The 20610-nt window shown below is 49.1% G+C and overlaps 1 protein-coding gene across 1 annotated transcript in view; it reads right to left on the bottom strand.

The window, feature by feature from the left end:
- PARP1 (poly(ADP-ribose) polymerase 1) overlaps nt 1–20028 on the bottom strand; it is a 42425-nt gene extending 22397 nt beyond the window's left edge. Inside the window, exons 1-7 of the mRNA XM_059997405.1 lie at nt 19732–20028; nt 15173–15338; nt 7307–7422; nt 5794–6008; nt 4107–4206; nt 2109–2225; nt 1307–1483 (exon numbers count right to left, since the gene is read on the bottom strand). Of these exons, the coding sequence (XP_059853388.1) occupies nt 1307–1483; nt 2109–2225; nt 4107–4206; nt 5794–6008; nt 7307–7422; nt 15173–15338; nt 19732–19851 (1011 nt within the window). The 5' untranslated portion in view covers nt 19852–20028. The remainder of the gene's footprint in view (nt 1–1306; nt 1484–2108; nt 2226–4106; nt 4207–5793; nt 6009–7306; nt 7423–15172; nt 15339–19731) is intronic.
- Nucleotides 20029–20610: the final 582 nt, after the last annotated feature.

The following is a 20610-nucleotide window of genomic DNA, read 5'->3' as shown; positions in this document are numbered from 1 at the left end:
GTGGCAGAAAGAGGGGCTGCAGAAGGTAGCTGGAGCCAGATCATGGAGGGCTTTGGGGGAGGGGAGTTCAGGCTAAGGAGATGACTGTGATTCTGTGATCCAAGCCCCTGGGGGCAGCACGCTCCCTACCCACGGTCTGTAAATCCATGAACATGCATGAGCAGCAAGCAGTGTCCACCAGACAAAATGTCTTGCACCTGTAGGTACCGTTTTAAAATAACCCTTTAAAAATATACACAGATGCAGTGCAACTGACATATAAAATCCTAAATAGTTCACATCACGATCTTTTTTCCTAACCTAAGATATTAAAAGGGATACAAACACCACAAACGGGCCTGTAACAGTGGCATTCTCAGCAACACTGGGAAAATATTTCTAGAAGAAATGGGGAATCACTGTAAGGTTTTAAGGGTGGGGAAAGGACAAGGTCAGACTTGTAGAGCAACCGAGGAAGCGCCAAGTACAGAGACACGTATACAGTAATGATGGCAGTGAACAGAGAAGGCAGGAAAAGAACGAGCGGAAGAGGCAAGCGGGGAAGGGGAATTCAGCTCTGGATGCCGAGGTGCTGGAGCCCCCAGGGCCCACAGGCAACACTCCTGGAGCGCTTACTATGTGCCACTGGGGAGGAGGCACGGGCGGTGAGGGAACTTGACGGACATCAAATCCCAAGCCCGGGGAGCCCACGACAGCCCCAGGTGGTGGGGCGCCAGCTCGCACCGAGTCCGAGGGCACGGGGGAGTCCACCCAGCAGCCAGCCCCCCAAGACACTGCTGGCTCCCCCAACAGCGCGGCTCCGAACAAGGTCCCCCAACTGAGGTTTTTTACATTCTGAGAATTCAAGGGAGAGAGAGAGAGATCAACAGGAGACTTGAACTCTGGACACAACTCCCCGTCTAGCACCAAGGCAAGGAAATGTCTTGCTCTGAGAAACACTCTCCCATCACATAGGCAGGAATTACCATTTGTTCACCACCATGTCCCTTGTGCCCAGGACAGTGCCTGGCAGAGGGTAGGCAGTTGATAAACAGAAATAACACTCACAGTCTTTGCAAGCAGGAAGATTTTACACCAGTTGGACAAACCTGTGCTCCAGCTGGAAGTGCTTTGGTACTACATCTGTGTAGTGTGCAAACGTACAGAACCAAGGGCATAGTTCTCTAATCTGATTATGAGGATGGCCCCGATGTAAAGAGGTCTGAGAAACTGCTCTGCAGTTGTGGTGACCTGGAGTGTGGACAAGCCCAGAAGATGGGACCAGGTTTTTCTGCAAATATATCCCAGGATCCACACCCCCACTTACCTTTGGGGTCACCCACTCCTTCCGGTTGGGCGTCTGTGTCTTGACCATACACTTGGTCCAGGCAGTGACATCCCCGGTACAGTAATAGGCATCGCTCTTGAAGACCAGCTGGCCTGAGCATTCCTCGCAGGGAAGGAGGGCACCGAACACCATGCCATCGGCCACTCGGTCCAAGATCTGAAGCCAGTGAAGAAGAGAAGCAAGTCAAGGAGGAAAGAAGCAGCTACAGGAGAGGACATTTACCAAGAATCTGCACGGACTCCACTCGCTAAAAAAGAAGGGAGGGACTGCCCTGAGGTTCCTAACATTCCCCGGAGAAGGTGGTTTACAGTTGGAGCTTGCATTTTTGTGCTTTATGAGACCTTACTTCCACGCATGAGGGGTTCCTGCAGCTCCCCTTTCTCTCAGTGACTTAGAAATAAAGGCAGAACCCAGAACATCCACTGTTTCTGCACCAGAGGGACGGCAGGGCAGGGCCTGCAGGGGAGACAGCCCTCGCAGCCCTCGGGGAGTCTGTGAGAAGAAGGCAGCAGAGAGGGCTCCTCGGGCCAAAGTTTGTGGTGTGAACACACGAGGCAGATGTGCAGCCCACCTCGGTCCTTGAGCGCCTGCCCCTTCCTGCCCCCGCAAGCGGCGACCTCGATGGCGATGATCATGCAACACGACTATGGAATTTCACTCCCAATTAATACCAGCAGGTGTTCACCCGGAGGGCCTCCCACACTCCACCGGGGCAGTCACCGTGCACCCCGCATGGCCTGGCCGCTCGGCTCGTGGCGCCCGTAACACAAAGGCAGCTCACCGCAGACTCCCCGGAGGGCACTTGTTGCTTGTTGAATATGAGCAGCTCTTTCAGGTCATTCGTCGAACATGCTTTCTTTAGCTCGTCCTTGATGTTCCAGATCAGGTTGTTCTGGGCCTGTGCACGAGAGCCAGCAGCTGAGAGACCAGCTCCTCTCAAAGAAAGAAACCCAACTGGAGGAAGACTCCACCCTGGCTTGCTTCTGCCTCTAGTCACAGCCCCGCGCTCAGCTGAGCTGCCCCGGGGCTGCCGCATCCCCAGGACTGTGCTCCCAGCTCGCGGCCGCGGTGTCCGCCTGGGGCGCGGGTGCTCAGGGAGGGCCAAGGCAGGTGGGGAGGCTGCGGCCCAGGCGCCGGGGTCCCCGGAACCAGCCCCTCAGGGACAAGTACCAGGACACACAGGAACACACCCGAAGCACCAGCTTCATCTGCCCCAACACCCGGCCCCTAAGGGAGGAAGGGGTGGCTCCTCAACAGCCTGAAAGCAAGCAGCAGGGGCGATCCCCAAACACCTCCCACCTCCTCAATACTCAGTGGCACGGAGGAACAGACTTAAGCTCTTCTGAAGATAGAACTTTAAACCTCGGTGGTAATACTCATGCAGCGCCTACTCTGCGTGGGACACTTTTCACGCCATCGCACGCACTCTCACGACCACCTTGGCCAGCAAGGCAGTAGTCTCCCGACATCAGAGGCGGGGCAGGGAAGAGCGTCCTCCCGTTTGAGGGTGGTGGGCGAGTTACTCACGTCTCAGCCTCAGACCCCACCACCTCTGCAAAACAGGAAAATGCCAGCCCTCTCTGCACCGAGTGAGGAGTTGTTTAACTCGCTTCTCACGCACACGCACACACGCACGCGCGCGCGCGCCCTTTCCCAGCCTCTGTAAGGGCCTCCCTCGGTAACATCCTTGCCTGCAGCGCCACGTGCTGGGCCACTGGTGACGGAGATGAGGGAGCACGAGGCAAAAGTCTAAGGGTATAAGGTTAGATCAGAGAAGCAGAACTTTGTCATCTGCGTGACCAAGGATGGGAGGCCAGCATAAATGGGTGTGCCAGGGTGGGAACCATGCGCAGTGTTCCCAGCTTCTGATTTTCGTTTTACCTCTGACAACACTGGAGACGGGGAAGATGGGCATGAAGGGCAAATGCAGAAGAGCACCCCAGCTCCACTGCAGCTGGGGTTGGCACCAAACTGACACAGTTTTCATTGAAGGACAACAACACCGAATCTGTGATTCTTATCAAGCAGCTGGAACCACACCAGAACTTGCTTCTAATTTTTTACACCACCAGCAAAAACCGGAATAGTCACGGAAGAGTGCAGCAGAGGGCTCATGGAAATCACGTCCCCAAGAAGCGACTGACTGCTCTCCCCTAGTTTCCCCAACACTCACCTTTTCCTGGTTAACAATTTTTACTTCGTTTCGACACACACGTAACCAACACGGCGATGAATTTCTCTGGTCAGTGACCGCTGACCTAACGGGCAGTTTGCTCCTCTTAATACATGCCTTTTATTATTATTTTTTTTAACAAGAGATTTTCATTAAAAAACATGGAACTTCATCTCTTCCAGCCATTGCCTGTGCCAAGAACCTGCGGCATCCTTGAATTTGATACGCAGTTTCCAACATGCTACAGGTCCGGGAGGCACAGTGATGCACAGTGTGGCTGAAGCACGACGTGCCCGTCCCAGCGTGAGGCTGCCGAGCGGGAAGCAACAGCTCAGCTCCTGCCGAGCCCAGCTCCTGCTGCTCTGGCGCCTGGAGCCCACTGTGGGTGCTCTATTAGAACTAAAAGAACTTCTAAAAGAACTACTGCTTTGGGAGGAGGGAGGCAAACCTGGGGGAAAAGCCAGGCTATTTAACAACAGCTATCAAGTTGGGAATTTTTACAGCTCTCATTAAGCAGGACACACGCACCTCCTTGAACTTTCTTCCCAGAATGAGGAACAGAGTTGAGACTGAATGGAGAGAGGAGACGCCCAGCTCGGGACTCACCTTGAGGGCCTTTTCAAGCTTACTCTCCTTGTCTTTTTCTTTTCTAGATTTCTTCTTGGCCACTTCCTCCATTCCATCCACCTCATCGCCTTTTCGCTTTCTGAAAGAGACAAAGGATGTAAGGGAAAGAACCAGAGCCATTAAAGCCCTGAAAGCCAACAGCTCTGGCGACACACCATCCTAAGGCCATTCTCATGCGGCTCAGCCGGGCCCTGCCCGCTGAGCAGCTCGCCCTCTGTTCAGGCAGTGTCTGGGGCTGACGTCATCCACTGCAGGAAGCACAGCTGCCAGGAGGGGCCCGCGGTCCCTCCAGGGCCTCGGAACAACCCGGCGCAGCACAGATGAGAGAGATGGCCTGGAAGGTTCTGGCAGGGACTACGCCAGAGGTAAGACCGTAGCCGAGGGCCGGGACTGCATCAGTGCCAGGCGCTGAGCCTTTCAATCTAAGACACAGGGCTGCTCCTGAGGCCAAGAGGCTGTTCTCAGACCGGGGAGGCTGTGCTGCCACTTCCAGCCCAACAAGAAGCGGTGGTCTAGGCGCTGCCCACCAGTCTGCCTCAGCAAACGCTGCCGACCAAGTCCAGCGGCATCACTCCTGACCTAAGAGGGGGCACGGAGGGTCATCGGTAGGCCCTAGAATCAGGGCAGGTCAGCCACGGAGGTTAATACTCACTTTCAGCCATCACACAGGCCTGAGATCAAACCCTTGCATTTTCCCTCATCCGTAAAAACAAGGGAAAGAATACCGTCTACTCTGTAGGATCGTGGTGACGGTTAAATGAAATATCCTCTGTAAAAGGCTTAGCATGGCACGCCACAAGTGCTCAACCAATGCTGGTTGTTACAGCATCAATGTGAGCTTGTTCACTCCTACACCTACACCCCACATCAAAGCACTCTGAGGCTTTTTAAATCTGTGGGTCCGACTTTCCAGTTTTCTTTCCCATTCCAGAGCCACGTGTGCGGTGCAATAAACTTGTGCGTTTTGAACTGAAATACTGCGTGAAGGCCGCTTGAAGATGGGGAGGTGGGGTCACCCCGACCCTACACTGTCCAAGGAGCACAGTGTACACCACCGCCCTGCCACGCCCCCCTCGGTGGGCTCGTCACCAAGAACTAGACTGGGGCCAAGGGACTGGCAGAGGGAACACAGGAAAGAAGTACCACAGGATCAACACAGACCTAAATGTTAGCACCGTATGAAAGCCATTCTGAACTCAACCAGATAACTTATCGACCGCCCACCCCCGCTACTTAAAAAGAGTCAAGATTCTCCCAGCGCCGTTCTCAAGAGAGACCCAGACACACAGGGACACATCCACACACGAGGACATCAGGGGGACGTGAAAGTTGGTCACGCAGGGGTCAGAGGAAAGGTGGCGGTGGTGGACTCCAGCCAGGGGAACGCTCAGACGGAGCAGGGGGAAGTGGGATTTGCTCTCTGCCTGTCCACGGAGGTCAGATGCGGGACAGGGAACAGACCACCAGCAGCGGCAGGAACACGCACTGCAGCTTGCCCAGGCCTTCCCTGCTCTGTCCCCCACTGCCTCAGCTGGGGAAGGGGCGGAGCTCTGCTGCCTCACAGCGCCTGCACCCCCAGCTTTCTGACGGGCAGCAAGGGGAACACAGGAGTGATATGGACTCTGGGCCTGTGTGAAGCCTCCACCCTGCCGGCCCCGGCACCCACCCTTCACTCTTGATGGCCGGGAGCTGCCTCTTCAGGGCTTCCTTGTCCTCTGCGGCGAGGAGGCTGAAGCCCTTGAGCTGGCTCGCGCTGTACTCAGGCCGGAAGCCCAGCTCCTCTCTGTTCTCAACAAAGCAGTTCGGGTGGTACCAGCGGTCGATCATGCCTAGCTGGGGCTTCTCGGGGTCCAGCATCTTCTTGGACAGGCGCACCTGGCCCTGTAGGAGAATCCACATGTGTTACCAAAGACAGACAAGGAAGGATGGTCAAACATCAGGGGGCCAGGGGCGACCAGGTCCACACCGAAGGCAATGGGCGGGCTGCTGGGAGGTTTTGGCTCTTTTATGCCACCAAGGATTGTGTTTCCCTCAAGCCTCAGCACCCCATTTAAGAAGGGGTTAAGTCCAACCAGCTACCAACCAGCTACCCACCTACCTAGCTGCCTGGGCAAGTGAGGAAGTAACAGCATTACCCTGAGGATGTTCTGCTGACCTGGTGCAGACATAAGAACAACACCTGGGCTGCTATATCGCAGGCTCAGAAGGAGCCAGTGCAGGCCCCAATTCTAGCAGGGACTTTCTGCAATCTCCCCACCCAGACTCTTCAGTCTCTTTACACATATGAAGACCCCCTAAGATGCAGTAATAAACTATCTTATGCTAGAATCTAGCCCTGCCATCCTCCCCAGGTTTACAATTCCCAGGCCTGACATTCCTGAGCCCAGATTGGAAACCTTGTAACAAGGAGCACCGGACACTACTCCACTTCAGGCCAAGCAACACTCAGCAGCACACAGCCTCGGGCATTCCCTTAACTTTTGCCTCAAATTCTTGTGGTTGAAGGTAGCTGGAAAAGATCTAGCAATTTCATGGTTTTCCTTTCTAAACACCCACTGACTCACCTCAATTTCCTGTATAATACCAAGGAGGTAGAAACCTTTAATCGATGCCTTGAATTAATCAACCAGCATGTTTACCTAAGATCAGAGCATCTTGGGTGATAAGGCGAAAGGGCACAGGCCGACCCCTCCACCTGTGTCCCTGCTACTCAGGTAGCCGTCATTCTGCCAGACAAGCTGTCATTCTTCAGGGACCAGAGCTGGTGGGGAAGGGTGGTTAATGAAGTTCCTGATTAAGAGGAAGAAACCTGGAGGCTCATACCAGGGAAGAAACACACTCCTTAAACTTAATCCTACCATAAAATACAGCTTTCCCCCAGCCACTGCACAGCCCAGGAGAGAGCCCTTGTGTAAATGTTTTTCAAACTCTGCCAGGTCTCCTAAAAGCAGGTGCAGCGACGTACATGGGCTGGACCATGAATAATCAGGGCCAGACCTGCCTGGAAGAAAAGTCACTGTCATCTCCTGTCTCTACTAAGATCTTCACTTTATTTTTAACCACTGGTGTTGACCCAGCACCTAAAGCCCCTATTTTTTCTTTTCTTTTGAGATATCCGATGACATCCAATGCAAGAAATCCAGAAAGTCAGACAGGTGAAGTCCAAAGCTCTCACTCACCTTTTCTATCTTCTCCATGCAGCCCTTGCATGTGCTTCTGTTGGACTTGGCGTACTCTGCCGCAAAGTCGCCCAGTGTCTTCTCCGTCTTGCTGCCAACTCCATCTTGGCCTTTGCCTGAAGCATGAAACACAGCCACGCTCATTTTAGCAGCCTCCGCGCAGCTCCAAGGAGCCCCTGTCTTCCTCCTCTACCTCTTGGGATTCCTCTACCAGGACACCTTGTGTTCTGGGTGACCACAGCTGGTCCATCTCATCTACACTTGTTTCTTACCATTGTGGTTGGTTAACAGAGCTTCTTTTCTGGCAATAAAATAAAAAAATTTCTCAGACAGCCTCCTGGAAACAGCAGTGTTAGCTGGTGGTGGTCTCGCTGTCCCCCTCTCTCCATTTCCTCTGTAGCCCCCTTCTTCACTTTGGAAAGAATGTAAGTGCTTACTATGAAAACCCTGTAACATACTAAATTCCAACACTGCCTTCTAATTTCCATTACACCTTCACTTATCAGAGTTGAGTGTTGAGTTAAAAGGAGTATCTTGATATAGGAACAGATAAAAGTGTATGTAATAATTAAACATGTGGAGCTACAAGGATATATTGTACAACACGGGGAATATAACCAATATTTTATAAATATAAATGTAATATATTACACGAGTCACTCTATTGTACCCCTGTAATTTATATACTATTGTACATCAACTATACTTCAATAAAAAAACAAAAACAAGAGAGCTGACAAACAACAACAAAAAAAACAAAAAAACCTCCATAATCAAGAGAAAAAGAAAATTAAATATGTGGTACGGTGGCATTCCTAATTAGCGGGGAAAGATTGAATCATTCAATAAAGAATCTTGGGGAAAAATGGCCAACCATTTGGGACAAAAACTAGATTCTTTTCTTATATAAAAATAAACTCCAAGACTGAATGTTTCTCTCCTAAGATCAGGAATAAAGCAAGGCTGTCTTCTCCTACCACAGACAACACTGTACTGGAGGCTCTAATATGTGCAGTAGGCAAGAAAAAGAAACAAAATGTGTAAGTGTAGAAAAGAACAAGTAAAGCCATCTCTATTTGTAGATGACATGATTGTAACTGGGATTAGTCTTAAGAATCTACAAAAAAGCTACTAGTACTATTAAGTGAATTTAGCAAAGTTGCAGAGCACAAGGTCAATATAAAACATTTCTATATATTAGCAATAAACATACTGGAAAAAGAAATTAAAGCACACTACTATTTAAATAGCATTAAAATACACAGAATACTTAGAGATAAATTTAATAAGACATACAAGATCTCTCTCTACACTGAATCTACAAGATTTTGCTGAAATTAAAGAAGAAATGAATATCATGTTTATGGACCGAAAGACTCAATTTACTATGATGTCAATAATCCCCAGTTTGATCTACAGATCTGATGCAATGCCAGTCAGAATCCTAGCAAGCTTTTCGAGGGAGAAATTGACAAGTTTACCACAAAATTTGTAAGGAGATGACAAAGGACCTAGAAAGGTCAAAATACTATTGAAAAAGAACAAATTTAGAGGAATTACACTACAAGACTTCATGACTTACTCTAAGGTTACAATCATTAAGACAGTGGAGTAGCATAAATCAGTGGAACCAAATATCGAGACCATATACAGACCTATCATCAGCTGATTTTGATAAGGAAGCCAAAGTCTTTTCAACAAATGGTGCTGGAACAAAATAATAGCCACATGGGGAAAAAAAAACAAAAAATGTGTGCCTCACGCCTAACACAAAAGTTAATTTAAGATAAATAAAATTAAATAATTTAAGATAAGCTAAAGCTACAAAACTCCCAGAAGTTCTGGAGCATATCCTTCAATGACCTTAAACAGTAAGCAAAGATTTCTTAGGAGACAGAAATTACTACCCCAAAAAGGAGAAAAAAACCCACAAAAAAACAACAAATTGGACTTCATCAAAACGAAAAACTAGTCTCTTCAAAAAATGTCAGTAGGGCTTTCCTGGTGGCGTAGTGGTTAAGAATCCGCCTGCCAATGCAGGGGACACGGGTTCGAGCCCCGGTCTGCGAAGATCCCACATGCCACAGAGCAACTAAGCCCATGCGCCACAACTACTGAGCCTGCGCTCTAGAGCCCAAGAGCCTCAACTACTGAAGCCCGCGCACCCAGAGCCCGGGCTACGCAACAAGAGAAGCCACTGCAATGAGAAGCCTGCGCACCGCAATGAAGAGTAGCCCCCGCTGGCCGCAACTACAGAAAGCCCGTGCAGCAACAAAGACCCAATGCAGCCAAAAATAAATAAATAAAATAAATAAATTTTTTAAAAAGTCAGTAAATAAACGAAAAGACAAACCTCTGAATGGGAGAAGGTATTTGCATTATTTATATCTAATAGAGGACACGCACCTAGAATATTCTAAGAACTCTTACAACTCAATAATAAAGACATGCAAATTAAAACCGTGATATCACTACACACTTATTGTAATGGCTGATATCAAAAAGAGTGACCATACCAAGTGCTGACAAGGATGTGGAGGAACTCTCAAACAGTGCTGGTGGCAATGTAAAATGGCCCAACCGCTTTGGAAACCAGTTTGGCACCTTCTTTAGAAAGCTGAACGTACATCTAATGTATGATCTACCACTCCATTCCCAGCTATATACCCAAGAGAAACGAGAGCACATGTCCGTACAGAGCTTGTACACAAGTGTTCGTAGCAGCTGTATTTGTAATGGTCCCAATCTGTCAACAACTTAAAAGTTACCAACTGGAGAATGGATAAACCAAGTGTGATATACTCAAGAGACTACTCCTCAGTAATAAAGAAAAGAACTGACGACACATGAGACAACCTGGATAAGTCTCACAGACATTATGCTGAGCGAAAGCAGCTTACGAGAGAAAAAGATACTATTCCTTTCTCCCTGAAACTCTAAATCACACAAAATTAATCCAAAGGGATAGAAATCAGAACAGTGGTTACCTTGCTGAGGCGGAAGATGACTCGGAAAGGGCATAAGGGACCTTTCTGGGGGTGGCGGGTACAGAAATTTGATGGGGTGAATATTAGATGTGTGTATGCATTTGTCAAAACTCACTGAACTGTACACGCAAGTTTGTGCATGTAACTGTATGTACGTTATTTTTAAAATTCCGGATGAAAGATTTCAAAATACCAAAAACAGATACTTTATTCAAAATACTCAAAACAGGTACTTCTGGGCTTCCCTGGTGGCGCAGTGGTTGAGAGTCCGCCTGCCAATGCAGGGGACGCGGGTTCGTGCCCCGGTCCAGGAAGATCCCACATGCCGCGGAGCGGCTGGGCCCATGAGCCATGGCCGCTGAGCCTGCGTGTCCGGAGCCTGTGCTCCGCAACGAGAGAGGCCACAACAGTGAGAGGCCCGCGTACCGCAAAAAAAAACAAAAAAAACAAAAAAAAACCAGGTACTTCAAGTGAGAAAACAGATATGACAAGAACATTTAGTCAAAGATGAAGCTTCAATATGATGAAACAGAAAATAACCTATCTAAAAGAAAAATGTCAAACCAGGAAAAATATTTGCAAAACATGAGACCAAGAATTAGTATCTTTTGTACTTCACTAAGGAAAAGAAAAATACCCCAAGAGAAAAATGAGGAAAAGACACACACAACTATTAAAGTAACACAAATGACTGATCAACACATGACAAAATGTTCCATGTCACTAGGAGCAAAATGAAAAGGAATGAAAATACTTAGGGATGGTGTGGAAGTGGAGAAATGGGTACATCTCATACTGTTGGTACAAGTGGAACTGATACAACCTTTCTGAAAGGCAAGCTGGCACACACACAGAAGGCCTTCAAATACTTTCTCTTTCAGCAGTATTTCCCCCCCTTGGAATTAAAGAAAAAACTGGACAGGTGCCCAGGATATACCAGAAATCTGCGGCAGCTCTATGTGTAATAGAGCCAAATGGTTTAAAGTCTAGTTTCAAAAGCAAGAGAGTCTAGACTTGAATCTCAGCTCGAACATTTACCACCAGCATGACCTTGGGCCACTTACCTAACCTCTAGGTGTCTCAGCCCCTCAACTGGAAAAACTGGTAAAGGGCTGGGGCAAGGATTCAATGAAATTAATATACGTCAAATACGTGAATGATGCGCAAAACTGAGCAAGACCTCAAGAAGTGAGTACTACGTACCTTTAACAATAACGACGGAAATCTGTAACTTAACATGAAGAGTAAATATTAAGCTGTATAATGCAATAGGTAGGTATGGGGAAGTACAAATCAAGATCACCATGAAATACCACTTCAAATCATTAGGAAGAGTATTACTAAAAAGAAAAAATCCTGAAAAACCAACCTCCCCTCCCCTCCCGCCAAAATCCAGAAAATAAAAGTGTTGATACGGATGTGGAGAAATCAGAACCCCATGTATTGCTGGTGGGGATGTATAATCCCGCAGCTGCTGTGGCAAACAGTACTGCAGTTTACACAAAAAATTGCATATAGAATAACTATAGGATCCAGCAATTCCACTTCTGGGTACATACATAAGAGGACGGAAAGCAGGGTCTGGAACAGATATCTGTATACCAATGTTCACCAATCACCAATCGGCAGAAACAACGCACGTGTCCATCAATGAATGAATGGATAAACAAAATCTAGTATAGCCATGTAACAATATTATTCAGCCTTAAAAAGGAAGGAAATTCTGACACACGCCACATGAATGAATCCTGAAGACATTAGGCGGAGTGAAATAAGTCAGGCACAAATGGACAAATATAGTATAAGCCAAACACAAAAGGACAAATACTGTATGATTCCACCCATATGAGGTACTTAGAAGTAGTCAAATTCATAGAGACAGAAATAAGAGTGGTTGTCAGAGACTGGGGGGAGGTAAATGAGGAATTAGTGCTTAATGGGTATGGAGTATTAGTTTGGGAAGATGGCAAAGTTTTGGAGATGAATGGTGGTGATGACTGCATAACAATGTGAATGCACTTAACACCACTGAAACGTACACTTAAAAATGGTTAAGATGGTAAATATTGTGTTATGTATACTTTATCAGAAGAAAAGGTGACTGAACATTAAAAAAAGTTAATACCTAAGGTAGAATCCCACTTCTGCAGGAATGAAAACACACACGCATCAATATTTGAATAGAGGGCTTCCCTGGTGGCGCAGTGGTTGAGAGTCCGCCTGCCGATGCAGGGGACGCGGGTTCGTGCCCCGGTCCGGGAAGATCCCACATGCCGCGGAGCGGCTGGGCCCGTGAGCCATGGCCGCTGAGCCTGCGCGTCTGGAGCCTGTGCTCCGCAGCGGGAGAGGCCACAGCAGTGAGAGGCCCGCGTACCGCAAAAAAAAAAAAAAAAAAAAAAAAAAAAAAGAAAAAAAATTTGAATAGAAAATAATTTTCTAATAAGACACCCGCAACATTAATGGTAGTTCTTTCTGAATTACAGGATCTGGGACGATTTAACTTTTTATTCTCATCAACAGCCTGGAGTCACAACAACAGGTTCAACTGGGTCAGTTCACAGCAAGGCAGAGAAATGAGAATTCAGTCTCAGGAGATCTTCAAAAGGGGACAAAAAAAAAACTGTTTAAAATTTAAAGGCATCTCAGCAAGTCTGCGGATGCTGACAAACTGACCAAGGCTTATATGGAGAGGCAGAGGACCCAGAACAGCCAATACAATATTGAAGAGGAACGAAGTCAGGGGACTGACACTGCCTGACTTCCAGACTTGCTATAAAGCTATATAATCAAGACAGTGTGGTACTGGTGAAATACACAAATTGATAAACATGCCAGAATACAGCCCAGGAGTACACCCACACAGATACAATCAACTGATGTTTGAGGAGCAAAGGCCACACAGTGGAGAACAGCCTTTTCATCAAGTGGTGCGGGGACAACTGGGCATCCGCATGCAAAAAAATTTAATCTAGACGACAGATTAAACCTGTCGCAAATATTAACTCAAAATGGATCACAGGGGCTTCCCTGGTGGCGCAGTGGTTGAGAATCTGCCTGCCAATGCAGGGGACGCGGGTTCGAGCCCTGGTCTGGGAAGATCCCAAATGCCGCGGAGCAACTTAGGCCCGTGAGCCACAATTGCTGAGCCTGCGCGTCTGGAGCTTGTGCTCCGCAACGACAGGCCATGACAGTGAGAGGCCCACGCACCGCGATCAAGAGTGGCCCCTGCTCGCTGCAACTAGAGAAAGCCCTCGCACAGAAAGGAAGACCCAACACAAATAAAGAAGCTTTCATGTAAAAACAAACAAACATTGTTTTCAGAATAATACTGTGTATCACTGATTTGTCTAAATAGTACTCCCACACCCAGTCTTTGGGAGAAAAAAAAAATGGATCACAGACTTAAATGTATTGATAGAACACAAAACGATAAAACTCCTAGAAGATAACACAGGAGAAAATCTAGATGACCTTGGGTATGGTGATGACTTTTTAGATACAATACCAGACCTAGTACATGAAAGAAATAATTTGAGAAGCTGGCCTTTATTAAAATCAAAAATGTCTACTTTGTGAAAGACAGTGCCAAGAGAATAAAAAAGACAAGCCACAGACTGGGAGAAAATACTTGCAAAAGACACATCTGATCAAGGACTGTTCTACAAACTATATGAGGAACTCAATAAAACGAACCTGATTAAAATCGGGAGAATATCTGAACAGACCCTTTACCAAAGAACATATACAGATGGCAGACAGACATGTGAGAAGATGCTCAACATCATATGGTACTAAGGAACCGCAAATTAAAATGAGATACCACTACGAACATTTTAGATTGCCAAAATCCAAAACATTGGTTAAAAATGCTGGTAAGAACGTGGAGGAACAGGAACTCTCATTCATTGCTGGTGGTAATGTAAATGGTTTGGCCACTTTAGAAGACAGCTTGCAGTCTAAACAGACTCTTACCATACAATCCAGCAATTGTGTGCCTTGGTATTTACCCACGTGAGTTGAAAACTTAGGTCCACCCAAAACCCTGCACATGGATGTTTATAGTAGTTTTATTCGTAAGTGCTAAAACTTGGAAGCACCCACGGTGTCCTTAAATAGGTGAACGGATAAACTGTGGTACCTCCCAACAATGGAATATTATTCAGTGCCCAAAAGAAGTAAGTTATTGAGCCGTGAAAAGATATGCAGGAACCTTAAATGCATTATTACTAAATGAAATAAGCCAATCTGAAAAGGTTGCACACTGTTTGATTCTAACTATGTGACATTCTAGAAAAGATGAAACTATGGAGATAGGAAAAATGTCAGTGGTTGGCAGAGGGAGGGATTAACCGGTGGAACACAGAGGAATTTTATAAGGGAGTGGAAATACTCTGTACCATGTTATAATGATTGATATATGTCATTATACATTTGCCCAAACCCATGTAAGATGTACATCACCACGAGTGATGACTAATATAAACTATGGACTTTGGGTGATGATGTATCAGTGTAGGTTCAGTGACTGTAACAAATGGACCATCTGCTGGGGGATGTTGATAGTGGCGGAGGTCATGCCTCTGTGGGTACACGGGAACTCTCTGTACTTTCTGCTTAATTTTGCTGTGAACCTAAAACTACTCTAAAAACAAGGTCTATTGAAGATAACAACCGCAACAAATGTAAAGGCTACATTTCAAGCATCTGGAGAAATATCCTGCACCAAACAGAACACTGGGTCCCTGAGGCGCTGCTGAAATAACAGAGGGGTAAGTGAAGGACCTTTTCTTTGCTGCCACAGAAAAGCTCCCCCTCCCCCCAGAACCCAGGAAACTTTAGGGGTTGGGGCGACCCCCGCACCTCCCCGGTGTGCACGCACCCGTCACTCCTCCAGCCTCAGCCGTCTTCTTGACCTTCTGCTGGTCATCCCAGCGGAGCTCGGAGAACCCATCCACCTCGACGTCAGGGTGCCGTATGGAGTGGCCGACCTTCCAGAAGCAGGAGAAGTGGTACCAGTGCGGGACTTTTCCGTCGAACATGGGCGACTAGAAGGGTGCAACCAGAGGAGGAGAAAGCGCAGTGAGCCTCAGGTCCGGCCCTCAGCACCTGGCATCCTAGCCCCCCCGTTCGCTTACCTGTAAACCAAGGGCAGCCTCCTCTCCACTCCCCGACGCCGCAGAGGAAAAGCTGCCAACATGGGCAATCAGCACCCACCCCTCAGCTATGAAAGCTGCCTGCCGAGCCCGCCCTGGGGACAGGGACCAGGACATCCCTCGGGACTGACCGCCTTTCTGGCTAAGAGTTCAGCGTACTGTTACCAAAGTCGCCGCCGTGCTTCAGTCACAGGCTCAGCCCAGAGCTCGGTGAGGGCACAGGAGACGCAAGTCCTGCGTCCCGCACGCCCACACGTGGAGAGGCGCCACCGCCAGGCCCAAAGGGCTCTGTGCACTTAGAACAATGCGGAACAAGTCCAAGCTCAGGCGCCAGGCCAAGCAAACGTGTCAGAGAAGCGTCACGCCGGCAGCGAGCCACGCAGATGTGCGTGGGATGAAGGACTTCTACGAGGGAGAGGGAGAGGGATGGGGGGGGGGTGTCACCTCACCCCCAGCAGCTGGGAGGTCCCTCCTGCCCCTCACCAGCCACCAGGGGACACCCTGCAGTTGTCTCTGGGGAACCAGCACCGTTATTTCACAGTTGCATGGGGGTGGGGGTCAGACAGGCAGCAAGTGACTCGGCCTCAACTTGAAACAGTGACCACGGTTCTTTCCACTACGCTGCTCGGCAGGAAGAGGTACTTAAAAATATGCAAACGGTCCGACTGGAGCAAGAGGGGCCCCAAACATCTGCTTTGATAGAACATAAGTCTAAATGTCAAGCAGATGGCATAAAACAGCATTAAAAATAAATACCATGCAGAACTTTCAGGATGGAGTTGTGCGGACAGAGGAAGGACTCTGAAAAAGCAGTGACAAGATCTCCAACTGGCCCTCTCCTACTAGGTGAGCGGCCTCTCTCTGGATTTAATATACGGTATTAAATAAAGTGTAGGGTTAATAAGGCTGGGGCACAAGGACTCTTCAGCACCAAGCAGCTTGGGCTTACAGCAGCATCGGCTGTTCCCTGGGCCCAGAACGTGCCCCAGCCCTACCTGCGGCGAACAGCACTTCCTCAGGTCCCACGACACCCCTTCCCATGCCCCCCCGAGAGTCAAGAGCCATTTGGGTTATTATTTGATCAACATCTGTGTCCTGCGTCGGGTTAGAAGCTCCCAGAGAGGCACGATGCCTGCCTTGCTAGCAACTGGCAACGCCAGCTCACGGCGGGCACACAGTGTCTGCGGAATGCCCCAAGTCTGGAAGGAAGGGGGAAGAAAAGTGGGATGAGGGAACTCCTGCCGTGGAAAAGATGCTCCCTCCAAACCTGAGACAGCCCTCCCCACCCCCAACCAGACGACAAACGGCATTTCAGAGAGTAGACTTGTGCCCTGGCTCTCAAACTTTCACCAAGGCAGCCGACACCTCGTTAAGCATCTGGACGTCTTGTTACAACGTCTGTGGTGGCCTCGACCTGGGTCTTCCTGCCCTGGGACCCCCGTCTAAGCCTGCTCTAAGAGCAAAGGGGGGCATGTGGCTCAGGGGCTTTGCCCCCGGCTGGAACTCATGGCCGTGGCATTTCTTCCTGGCTCTGCTGGGGCCTGACACTTACCCCTTAAACTTCGGTCTGGGTGCCATGCCCCCAACCACTGGCGCACTGCCAGACACCAGAGAGGAGGCCTGCACAAGGGTGTATTCACGGCACAGGCTTGGGGGACTGTTAGGGCTCCCATCCTCCCCCAAAAGACGAAAGACCCCTTAACCAAGGCAAGGCTTTACTTTAGAACTTAGGACTGAGAATGATACAGCCGGAAGGGAACTGGACCAAGGGCACAAGACTACTGGCTCCGGAAGCAGCCGGATCCTTCGCTCTATACTCAGCAAACATGAGCGCCTACCACGTACCAGGGTCCTTACCCAGCCACTCAAGTCTGTTTCCAGAGAAACGGGCCATGAAAGGAGGCCATACCACGGCCCACTACCCTGCAGAGAGTGGAATGACCACTAGCACGAAGAAAGTCACCACGCAGTTTGCTGCAGGTCCTTCCAAGAACACCAACAAGTCAAAAGGCTGGAAGGCCCAGTTCATCCCCTCGAGGCTGCCCCAGAGCATGCCAGCTAAAGTATCAGGTATTTGATACTCAGAGAACAATCCTCCCATACAAAATGTAAAAGAAGGTATTTAAATCCCAGGGAAGTGGGGCGGGGGCGGGCGGGCAAGAATGGCTTCTTTCTTTCTGGCCTTCACCAGCTCAGCCTACAAGACCAATGTTACATTCTGAGTTAAAACCCCACCCCCAGTTACAGTTAGAGAAAACCACACTTAATTTTAATAATAATTTCCTTCACTATCAAGAAGGATCCAGAATGTTAGACTTTCTTACCGCCTGGACTCCGATAGAGAGAGCCAACCCACCTCTTCATTCCTCACCAGTGTCCTTGTCTCCACACACTGGCTGGACTGAGGTTTTCTGTCTTTCCCAATAGAACAGGGTCATCTTTGGCTGTCCGGTGAAGGCTACGGATGTCCCTTTCTCAGACTAACATTTTAAAATGCACGATAAAATACATACGCTCACAAACGAAATCAATTATATTGAAATAATTATCAAAACATTTAAAATGTTTACTGGGATACAGTAATCTACAAGCTTTAAAGTATTAAATAACGAAACATAGTACCCACTTTAATAACTACTGTGATCTTGTAGCGATGAGTGTAAATGGTTATTTTAAGAAATCCCCAACAACTGTAAAGCGATGTGAAAATAACAGTAACTACTACTGATGACAAAAATCACAGGTACTGCTAATGCGCCTTTGCTTTGCAGGTTACATTCATAATTGTAGGAAACGTGTCAATGTAAGTCTAGTGAAAATAGAGATGCATGTTTTTTCTCACGGAAACTCATGGACCTCTTGAGTTCTATCTGCCATCCCACAGACTCCAGGTTAAGAGCCCCTGCACTAACAGCAACTTCATAGGATCGGCGGCCCAAACATTAGGGTGAAAAGATGCTCTGCAGGAGATACAGCACCTCAAATGGTAGGCCTTGCCCACTTCTGCATCCTCAACTTCCTGCCACTTCTGTGGTGAGCTCCCATCTTGGACACATCATGCCTAGGGAACAGCTCCATCAGGTGGCACCCACCCCTGTAGAGCAATGTTTACCAGTCATCACCCCTTTAACCAAACTGGAAGCTCCCAGGCGTGGAGTCTCTCCTTGTGCCCCTAGTACCTAACACAGTGCCCGGAACCTAGCAGCTGCTCAGCGAGTGTTGACTGAACGAGTAAGTACTGTGTGCCAGGTACTGAGCTAGGTGGCCCTGAGGCTGATTCCAAGATGACCACCTCAGTCCCTGCCATAGTATGAAATGAGACAGTCTAAGTACACTATGGTACCCACTCCCCTCCAGCCAGTAACTACTGCAAATCCATCAGTACCATCCCGTCATTCATAAAACACATACTGCCTCACCGCCTGGAAGGAAAATCAAGGTACCTTGACCATGAGCACTAAGCTTGGATAAAGGCTTTCTGTTGGGAGTGGGGGAAGACAGGGCAGGTGGGAACCCTGATTAGGCAGGCAGACAGGAGCTGAAGGAGGCAGGAACCTCCAGACACACTACCCCACTCCAACACCCCTCCCGCCATCGGGCAAGCCTCAGGGACCACCGGAGGGAAATCCCAAATCTGTCAAGAAGCCCAGGTGAGAAACCCCAGGAGCCACTCTTACTCAAACCAGAGAGCTGCAAAGGCATCAGGAGGACGTGTCTGTGAACTTGTAAAGTTTGAGGAAAATGTTAAACCATAAATTAAGCCAAAAGTGAATGCACTGCACTGAAATGACACCAACTTGCATAGTTTTGCATAATTTAAAAAAATGAGAGTGGGTGTTGAAATGATAGCCAAAAATAGATTAAAAAAAAAACAACCCTCACTTGCCAGTCGCCACCATCAATGTAGGACAAAAATCTTCCAGAATAAGGTTAGGTCAAACCCAGACTAGCTTCAAAAGGCCACGCGTACGTTTTCTTCCCAAGGCGAATGGCTATAAAACAAACCCAGAAATAAGGACAGAAGCGGCTGCTTATTTTTACAAAGTAAAAGGCACCACCAGCTCCTGACCGTATTTCCCGGGCTTTTGCTGCAAGATCAGCAAAACCTTCCAGAAGGGTCCACCCGGCGGGCCATACAGGGGACGAGAGGAAGCAGCTGCGCCCGCAGGCCCCGCGCGGGCTCGAAAGGGCCGGCCCGGCCTGCAGCTCCCGACCAGCCCTCCCCCCACCCTCCCCGGACGCGCGGAAGCCCCAGCCTCGCACAAAGCGGCCTCTCCGCCCGTACCTGCACCATGATGGCCATCCGGAGCGAGTCCTTGGGGATGCTCTCACTGCATTTCTTGCAAGAGGCGCGCCCGCTCTTGGCGTACTCGACCCGGTAGAGCTTGTCCGATGACTCCGCCATCCTCCTCTTCGAGCTGCTGCAGCTCCGGGAGCCCGACGCCGCTACCTGGAGACCCGCTGCTGCTACCAACGCCTCGCCCGCCGGTCCGCTCCCCGCTGGCGCACGAGCGTCTAGAGACGCAGCCGCCGCCGCCTCCGAGCAAGCCGCGTAGGCCACCCGCCGCTCTGGATAGATTACTGATGCCTGGCGGCGGGCACGCTCCGGCGTCCGCGCTCACGTGGCGGGGCCGCCGGCACGCGCGCCCCCTGCCGGCAGTGGGGTGGTGTTTCCCCGGCGCCTGAGGCTGCGGGAGCTCGACCCTGGCTGCGGGCCTAGGCCGGGCTTACCCGGCGCCTGTAGCTCTTTGAAGGACGAAGCGCCGCCACACCTTTAACCATTTGTCCCCAGGAAGGCTTACGTGCTCTCACAACTAATTCCAGCCTCTTCTCTTTTTAATACGTGTATACTCTCTCCCCTGAGGGCGGACAGGTCTGGAAGGCGCTGGGCTGGCTCGGGAATGTGGTTGATCTGCCAAAGAGAGGTCAACCTGGGCTGGCCCTCGGCGGACGTTCTAACTGCAGTCCGCAGACCGTTGGGACCCAATACTAACTGAAATCTAGCATCGCCTTCATTATGAATTGTAATGCATGGATACAGATTCTGGGAGTCTTAGCAATACCTGTGACTTTGTCAGCAATAGTTAGCACAGGTGCTTTCCTATCACTTTGCGATTGCTGGAGAGAACTCAGTATTAAGCTCATCACTACTTAAATTGCGGTA

This window comes from Delphinus delphis, chromosome 1 (assembly GCF_949987515.2).
Source record: "Delphinus delphis chromosome 1, mDelDel1.2, whole genome shotgun sequence".
Taxonomy (NCBI): domain Eukaryota; kingdom Metazoa; phylum Chordata; class Mammalia; order Artiodactyla; family Delphinidae; genus Delphinus; species Delphinus delphis.
This window is presented reverse-complemented; position numbering and strand designations above follow the sequence as displayed.